The sequence below is a fragment of the Diachasma alloeum genome, unplaced genomic scaffold (genome assembly GCF_001412515.2).
Source record: "Diachasma alloeum isolate Michigan unplaced genomic scaffold, Dall2.0 Dall_scaffold_00277, whole genome shotgun sequence".
NCBI lineage: Eukaryota > Metazoa > Arthropoda > Insecta > Hymenoptera > Braconidae > Diachasma > Diachasma alloeum.
The window spans coordinates 1,781,851-1,791,143 of NW_021680416.1; the positions used below are offsets into that span (position 1 = coordinate 1,781,851).

Genomic DNA, 9,293 nt, shown 5'->3' on the forward strand with positions numbered 1-9,293 from the left:
AGATGAATATAAAGGCTGATTTTTGAGGTAAAAATACAAGACAAGGAAGTCGTTTTACTATGCAGAAGGATTGGCAATGACAATGTCAAGACAATGTTAGTGAGAAAAACTGTGAGAACGCTTATCTTAGCATTTTGAGGGCTGAAGTGTCTGAGGCCCTTCGGTTCGGGCCGATTTGGTGACTTTGTCACTAAATTTGGTGTTTTTAGATAATCAGCTAGTGACGAAAATTTTAGATTCTCACCAGTGACAAATCTGGTCACATTAAGAAAGACTTATTCAGTTGAAAAATAACTTCAAATTTTTTTTTTGTGAGGAATATGAAGATTGGGAAAATTAAATCTGCGACTTTCGACCTCTTGTGACGCCTTATAAACCCGAGTCGGCAACACTGATCATCGTGTCCAATTCGAAATGATGAATTTTTACGCTTTGAGAATAATTTTACTCCGTAAAATATCAATAATGTCTGCTGATGAGACAGAAATGACAATTATTGTCAATAAAGAAGGGATTGGGTGTGAATCATTCAATGTCCGAGGCACTTGCATTGCAGATTGAAGAGATCTCCAAAGAGAATGAATCAATCCAAGTTATTCCAAAAGACAGTCGTTGTCAAGGGGGTTCCGTGTCATCTTCAAGATGATGGACAATTGAATTATGATTCGAAGGGGGACACGTAACAATATTTTGGTTTAATTGGATAGATGACATCAAGGCGGCCATTCTGAAGGAGGAATCGTCGAAATCGATCCAGTTTTTATTGAGACTTATGATCTCAAATTAAGACTTAACAATCTCAGGTTCAGATTGAATTCCGAAAGTCTTAATTTAATCCTCGATCACTCGCGCCCGGCCGCCAGCCTTCATCCGTTGCACAGTTAGCGCAGCGTCGCTGGGTTAAACCGAGCGCGCTGTTGCCATCTTGGCGCTTACCACTATGAGCGCATTTTAAGTGCGGATGTGAATGTAGCAACACTGTCGCTCGAGGGCTCGACAGGGACTCACTCGCACCGGGCGATGCGGCGCCGCTTTTCTGTCCGTTCGACGTTTCTTTTCTTTTTTTACATTAAAGAAGGGAATTTATATAGCGTTCCACATTTTTGTGGGGTCATAGGAAATGAGTGGATGGGATTTGGGTGAGGTAGGAGGGGAACCGAGATTATTCTCAATATGAATAACCAGAAAATTTTTACTGAAAAAAATGGACAGTCCAGACTATCTGCTAGAATCTGCGCAAAAAACAAATGGAGTTTTAACGAGAATGCTCTAGAGTTTTAATCGAATCACCATAGAATTTCTAGAGAATTCAATTTTTTCACACATGATATTGAATTTATTTGAAGAGTCTATCATAATTTCACCGCCAGTTGACGAACAAAATGACTTTTGAGAAAAAAAATCAACAGTCGTCTCCCGGAAATAATCACACAGAAAAATCTAAACGTAATTTACGATTTGGTAAATATAATTTACGCTTAACACCAATGTGATGTCTAGTGGCTTAAAAAAGGCGGTTTTTATGGTCAAAATATAAACATAAATTATGCCCAAACAAAGCGTACTTCACGCTTAAGAAATCGTAAATTACGATCGCAATAGAAACGTATTTTACGATTTAATTATGCATAATTTACGAGAAAAAAAATATCGTATTTAACGCTTGAAATAATTTTTTTCGTCTTGATCGTTAATCGCAATTAAGTACACATTAAATATGGAAAAATCATCGTAATGTACGAATACGAAACCGCAAATTACGTTTATGTACCCGTAATTTGCGACAATTATGAGCATAAACGTAAAATCGTAAATTATGCTTCAGAATGCGTAAAAACGGCATCTTAGATGTAATTTACATTTAGATTTTTTGGCGTGATGGCTTACGTTTTTTTCATTAAAAAAAATTGAAGTTTCTCATTTTTGCATTTCTGTCACTTCCACCGGTCTTGACTCAAGTATAATTTATTCTTGATTCGGGTGGAAAAGATGAGGGCAATTGGTTCATATCAAGAAAACGAGTTCTCAAATCAATTGAAGTGGTTTTTGCATTAAAATATTTTAGAACTGCGGCTAAAAAACTGTTAAATGAATTCATTCAATTTTACTTACTTTGAGAAATCGCTTTCTTGTCATCAAGAAATTGTCCTCGTCTTTAGGACAAGTACAAAATTTCTTGGCGAAAGTGTTTTTTTTTTAGTGCAACACATTGTGCTGTTGAAAATTTTCAAGTCACGAGTTTCTTGAAATAAGTAACGAAGTACTTCTCAAAAATCTTGTAATTTTTTTCAGTGCACGGCATGATAGGCAATTGCTATCGATAAGCCTGAACAGAGCGATTACTGTCCGCACAATTAGGGTGATAGTGGCCATTTCCTGAAACTATAAATGCGATTTGAAGCTCAACGAGCAGCGGATAGTTTAACAAGCTGTTTAACATGTCGTGCGTCAATATTTGCAACTTACTTCTGAAAGTTTTCCTGCTTGGCTTGATGTCATCGGCGATCTGCCACGGACAGGAGGCCATCTCCATGGACGAACATTTCAGGAAAATGTGTACGTAATTTTTCCAATTATTCAGGTGGAAGCCATGAGAGCTTCGAAACTGACGGAAAAATTAATTTTATCAACAGAATTTTATTTGAATTAACTATCATTGGTTGTTAATTTTTAAATAAATATGATTTCATAGTGAACACCAGTTATCTCTTCTTGAGATACATTTGATTGGGAGATATCGAACTTCCCTAGAATTGCAGTTCCTTTTATTTGTCGCAATAATGAGGGTATTTGATTTCTTTCTAGCCAAAAGTTTGCTAACTCCAGAAATTTGTTGGTTTACTCAAAAATCAAAATTATTCACATTACTAAATACGTTGTTATCTCAGTCAACATGATCATACGTTGCTCCAAGTAAATTATAATTGAAGTGAGCATTTCGTATGTCGAATCAGGATGAATATTGTTACGCGGAAAAAGCTTTGAGATTGAAGTAAGATGTCGGTGAGTTGAAAGAAGTTTATATTTCTTGACTAAAAAAAATCGCATTAGTTTACAATAACAGAATCACAGATTGCGGCAATTCAACACAAACTTGGATGTCACAAATTTCGTTCAACGTGATGTACGGAAAGCTCAATTTAAACATCGGCTTCATACGAGAAAACAACATTCAATTCATTCCTCAATATAATCATCTCCTAGGTACGAATTTTTTATCAATTCATGAAAGTAAAAAATTTCTGGACTGAAGATTATATTAGGTTTAAAAAAATAGAACTTTTCCCATTTTTGTGGTGAATACATGTGACTTGACACCAAGGACTATTTTGATTCAAGTAAATGTATCACAAGGAGAAATAATTGATATTCACCGTAAGATCTTATTTATTTGAAATTGGTTCAAGTATATAATCCTTATTCCAAGAAAGAAACATCTCAGTAAAAATAATTTTTTCTATCAGGGGTAATTGATGGTTCCGTCCCTATTTCATTTATAAAGTATTTATTTTAATTTGTTCTCTATAATAACGTTTTAATTCGCGGTCATTCGTGTTGAGAATTTGAACCAATAAATTTTTTTTTCAGTTCCGGGCGGAAAAAGATGCACCCAAAAACACTGAATTACCTCCGTCATCTGGTTGTTCATAATTTCAATGTTTCACATTGCCATGATGTGATCATGCGAATAAAGTAAACTCATAAAATTGGAGTTTCTGTTCATTCATTGAATTCAACATTGCCCCAACGGTAAAATTGTTCACCTTTTCCTCAATATTGGTTTCAAAATAATTTTTTTCAACAACGAATGAATCGAATACATTCGGACATGATCTAAAAGTAGCATATTCGAACTCCTGAGGCCCTGACATAAAAAATTGGAAATAAAAATAAAAATAAAAATTGAAAAATAAATTTAAAACAATCAAAATAAAAATAAAAATTTTCGCATAAAAATTTTATCTGTCCTGACATAAAAAATTGGAAATATCGGATTTGACGAGTACAATTGTTCCATTCGGAAGGAAAAACGTTACATGTTTCGTTCTGACACACTGAAATTGCTTTGACGATAGCCAGAGCCGTCTTCAATCATCGATCCAGACATATTATAATAGTGGAACGGTACGGGATCTTGTCCCTCGGACCGCACTCCGGGAAAGCAGCAGCTGTCTACCAATTCTCTGCTTCAATTTTCCCAATTGCCATAGAGTTGTAAGAAAATTGCTTTCAATACTGGAGATATGCCTCAGGCAAAGATTTATGAATAAAATAGCACGAGAAAACTACTCAACTTATTTCTTACAATTGTGAAGAACTTTGAGCCGTCAGTTTTTTATCATCAGTTTGCATAGATATAAGTGATGGGAAATTCTCTGGGGAATCATCGGGATCCGTTAGGCGCCTCACTCTTTACTCTACGGTGAGTACACGAATGAAAAAAACTGCAGAAAAATCTAGCGAATTTGCTAGACAATTCGGTTGGATTTCTATTGAAGTTTCTATTAGTTTTTGGCGAATTCTATTGAAATGTTCAATAGAAAAAGAATAGAATTTGATTTTTCAATATAACTTAGTCTATTGAGATATTTTCTGTAGAATTTCCTCGGCTCAAATTTTCTAAGTTTTTTTGTTTGATTTTCTTGATGAGGCGAGAAGAAAAATAGAATGAAAAAAACTTGGAAAATTTGAGCAGAGGAAATTCTATGGAAAATATCTAAAGAGAATAAGTTATATAGAAAAATAGAATTCTATCAACTTTTTCTATTGAATATTTTCTAATGAACATTTCAATAGAATCAATCAAAAACTAATCGAAAGCTCAGTAGAAATCCGATAGAATTGTCTAACGAATTCGCTAGGATTTTCATGTACCTGTGCCGAGAGAAATGACGCATTTGAATGAAATGAAACGCTTCATTTCGAATTTCCTAACTCGCATTTCAACAATATTTTTTTTTGAAATTGATAAACTTATTCCTATCTATTCCTGTTAAAAACATTGGCGAACGTAGCAGCAGTGACAAAATAGTAAATTACGTCACTACAATCACATGAGTCAGATAACACTTTTATCGCCGTGTGACGTGCAATTTTTTATGTCATTGGACGTACGAAAATAATTCACAGAAAAACCTAGCGAATTTACAAGACAATTCGGTTGAATTTCTATTGAATTTTCCATTAGTTTTTGGCCGATTCTATTGAAATATTTCATAGAAAATATTTTATAGAGAAAGTCAATAAAATTGGATTTTTCAACATTTCTTTATTCTATTTTTAGGAAATTTGAGCCGAGGAAATTCTATAAAAAATATTTCCATAGAATAAAAATCGAATTCTATTGACTCTTTTTGTAGAATATTTTTTATTGAGCATTTCAATCAATATCAATATCAATATTTTCAATTGAGTAGTGGTCTCCCCTTAAATTAAGCTTACTGAATTCAAATAAACCAGCAAAATATACCAATAACTCAATAAATTCGATAAATGATGCTTCAGTTTCTAACTTCATGAAATAAAAACAGGAATTATACCTTTGCCGTCAGTAATGCGCTTATCACCTAGAATTCTCGATATCAGAACTCATGAGAATAAAATAATACAGATTTTTCGGCCTTTGGAGCTCCTTCGATGATTCTCAAACCATCAAAAAAATCGTGTATCCCGTCTACAGCACGGTTATGACGTCACTGATTTGGATTTTCATCGGAACAATGTTGGGGGATTTATTCTCCAATCTTCAGGATTTACTCATAATCACAGATGATGGTTGCTTTCTGGCAGGAATATCGGTCATTGTCTTCAAGCACATCATATTCCGCACTCGTCGTCGGGAAATTATAAAACTCATTCATGAAATTTATTGTCCTATCGATAATCTTGCAAAATCGTCAGGTAAATAATTTTAACTCATTAATACTGCATGAGAGATTCTAGTTGATGCACCCAACAAATATAATACTTTATTTCAAGATTTCAAAAGTTTTGAAATAATATTTCCTAAAGTCTCAACTAGATTATTGATTTCGAAATAAATTCGGTGACAGAAAACGAGGGGCTATTCACAGGCGTAATCGTGATGTCACACGCTGATGTAATCAATTGTAATCACAATGAAATTAATGTAATCATTGTAATCACATGATTACCATATTTGAACACAAGTTTTGTTAATCAAGTGGTAATCATTTGTAATCACTGTAATAATTGGTGATCAGTGTAATCTTTCGTAGTTGCTCCTAGTGAGACCGTGAATTTTATTTTTGAATTTTCGAGCGCGTCATTTCTACCAACGGTAAGTCTCAGAGATCCCTGGATCAATTTTTCTTGGAATCCCAGATGTTTATGGTTCAGAACCTTGCATAGCCAATGCGTTTTGCACAGAGCATTTGTCCGTAGAAAATTGATTCAACAGAGTTAAAATTTCTTCTTATTCTGGAGAACCAACGACTGAATTATCTCTGAATTATCTGCTGGTAAGTTTCATTCTCCATCAATGGGAGATATTCAGTAAATTTATTTTGCTGATGGCACTTATAAATGCCCAAATTTTTAGATGGAGTGATGGAGACTGCATTCCTCGGTTCTAATCCCCGCTCCTCCTTCCTCATTTCTTTGCAGGTTCTAATAATTAATTACTCCATCAATTCATATTTAATAAGAGGCAATTTTTTGTGATATCAATGATTACAGATGTTTGGTAATCACAGAATGTAATCGACGAAATCATTTGTAATCATGTAATCACATTCTGTGCTCTTGGTAATCACGGTTATCACATAGGCAATGGTAATCAGTGTAATCAGTCTCGTAATCCTGGGTAATCGATTACATTTTGTAATCGCGGTGTCACCCAATTCGCCCGTGAATAGCCCCTCGGTTTAGGCACCTATCCGTCCGGAATTCAGTGTCTGAAAAATATCCACAAAAGGTGTGTGAAATTCAGACATTCGTTTTTACTGCGCTAAAGACTTATAATTTCAGATGACGGAGTTCAAATGCTAGTAAAAGTATCTACATTCTACGATCAACTGCACTGCTACAGCTTCATCGGCATAGGCTGTTCTCTAGTACTAGCCCTCGTAACAATAGTGCCAACAGATAATGGCAGCCTACCAATAAGAGCAAAGTATCCATTCGATTCAACGATCTATCCACTGCACAGTATCGCCTTTGCGATCCAAGCAGGTGCAGTCGCAACTGGTGTAGCTGGAATCCTCGGTATGGATGGAGTAGTTACAAGCTTTTCTCGATACATCACACTGCAATTAGAAATCTTGGATTCGAACTATCGCCATTGCCAAACGAAATGGCCTCGTGGCGGTTTTCATTCGTCTGTCGAAAAACGAAAGAATCTTGTGACTGAAATTCGTTGTTTTATTCCTTTCAGTCCGAGGGAAGCGCACGAAGCGAACGATTCATTTGAGAAGCGTTTCAAGATATGTATAAGGCACCATCAGAGAATCATAAATATCGTCAACAATGTCAATGTTATATTTGGATCCAGCATGTTCTGTCAATTATTCGCCAGTTCCTCGATGATATGTTTCACGGGATTTCAAGCAGCTTTAGTGAGTATTGCGAGATCATCTACACGAGTATTTTATGTACAGTGGAGGCTTCGTATAAGATACCTCAGGGACAGTAGGAGAGTGGAATTCCGGGAATCCCTACGCCCCCCCTACGCGCGCCCATAGAGAGGAGAAAAATAGGGATCAGCAGGTTTCAAATAAGATACCTCGCTCGTTGCGCCCGAATTCAATGAAATTTTCATTTGTGCAGAATGAATATCGATAACTAATCAATTTATATGTGTTTAATGTTTTGAATTTATATCGCCCGCGTTCCCTTTTCTCTCTAAACATAACCCCGCGTGATAGAATGGCAGCTGATGTTGGGGGATTGTTGGTGGACTCGAGAATAATCGCAGGCGACGAATTACGATTTTTCGATGGGAAAAGTGTAATAAAAATTGATGTATATTTCCATTACTTGAAAAAGGAGGTGGGACCCTCCCTTAAGGTCATTAGACCCTCATGATCACTTCGTTCATCCCTCCCGTTTGACGCTTAACACCGTTTCATCCTTATAACTACTCTCTTCCCGTTGAAAAATGACCGGGGCCATAGGTATCTTATACGAAGCCCGCGGAACATAAAAATTCGGCAGGCGGTAAAAGTGCCGAGAGTGGGGGTAGGCCTCGAGCGCTCCGAGAACGAGATATCTTATAGAGAGGTATCTTATACGAAGCCTCTACTGTAAATCATTGGAATGTTTACAGGTGCTTGTTTTATGTTGGTAATTGCAGATTTTGCATTAAGGGGAGACTACTATGAGTTTTAAAATTCGTGGGTTATTGGAGTGAGACTTTTCATACGTTGAAGATCGATTATATAGATCTGAAAACGAATAATTAGTGCAAAAAAAATTTTTTTTATTGTTCGTTTGCCCGAAAACGCTTAAAATGCCAAATTCCAGGGCCTGCAATTTTTGAACTACAAAGGATTTTTTTTTTCAAAATTTTCGGAAAAATATGTGGAATAACAATTACGAGCTATTTTTTTTTTAATTCGCCTCTTATATGGCTAAATTTGCTTTTTTTGTATTTTTTTTACACACATAGTGAATTTTTTTATATGAGAAAACCGAAATCAGCTGTGTAGGGATCGAATTAAAAAAAAGCTGGCTCGTAATTGTTGTTCCACACATTTTTCCGAAAATTTTGAAAAAAAAATCTTTTGTAGCTCAAAAATTGGAGGGCCTGGACTGTTTTTAGCATTTTAAGCATTTTCGGGCAAACGAACAATTTAAAAAAATTCAGATCTATATAATCGATCTTCAACGTATGAAAGGCTCACTCCGATAACCCACGACTTTTAAAACTCATAGTAATCTCCCCTTAATTAATAAATGATCTCTCAGGGCGCCAGAGGAAGCGCAAATTTGATCAAATTCGCGATGTATTGCGGGACAGCATTCTCTCAACTCCTCTCATGGTGCTTGATAGGAAATATGTTACTGCATCAGGTAAAATATCAATAGTATTTCCGCTCGCCTTTCGCCGATTGATGCTGCTTCTTACAGAGTCTCACACTGACCGACAGCCAGTGGCAATCGGGGTGGGAAGATGAGCAATATTTCAACTTTGCGTATTTATTGATTTTTGCGATGGTTCGTGGCAATAGATGTCTGGAACTCAAAGCTATCAATTTCTATTCGGTATCGATGGACACATTTATAGTGGTATGCATTGCGAATTCAAAAAGCTTGTTTCTTTTCCCCGACAC

The 9,293-nt window shown here is 35.8% G+C and overlaps 1 protein-coding gene and 1 long non-coding RNA gene across 2 annotated transcripts in view; both read left to right on the forward strand.

Annotated features, from left to right (window-relative positions):
* The first annotated feature begins 2,425 nt into the window (after positions 1 to 2,425).
* Positions 2,426 to 3,712, forward strand: LOC107038075. The gene is made up of 2 exons (XR_001460878.1): positions 2,426 to 2,556; positions 3,589 to 3,712. It is a non-coding gene; the product is annotated as an uncharacterized LOC107038075 (long non-coding RNA).
* Positions 3,713 to 4,364: 652 nt separating this feature from the next.
* Positions 4,365 to 9,293, forward strand: part of LOC107038076 — a 6,173-nt gene continuing 1,244 nt past the window's right edge. The window contains exons 1-5 of the mRNA XM_015256956.1: positions 4,365 to 4,423; positions 5,612 to 5,901; positions 6,991 to 7,577; positions 8,929 to 9,033; positions 9,091 to 9,249. Coding sequence (XP_015112442.1) covers positions 4,365 to 4,423; positions 5,612 to 5,901; positions 6,991 to 7,577; positions 8,929 to 9,033; positions 9,091 to 9,249 — 1,200 coding nt within the window. The remainder of the gene's footprint in view (positions 4,424 to 5,611; positions 5,902 to 6,990; positions 7,578 to 8,928; positions 9,034 to 9,090; positions 9,250 to 9,293) is intronic.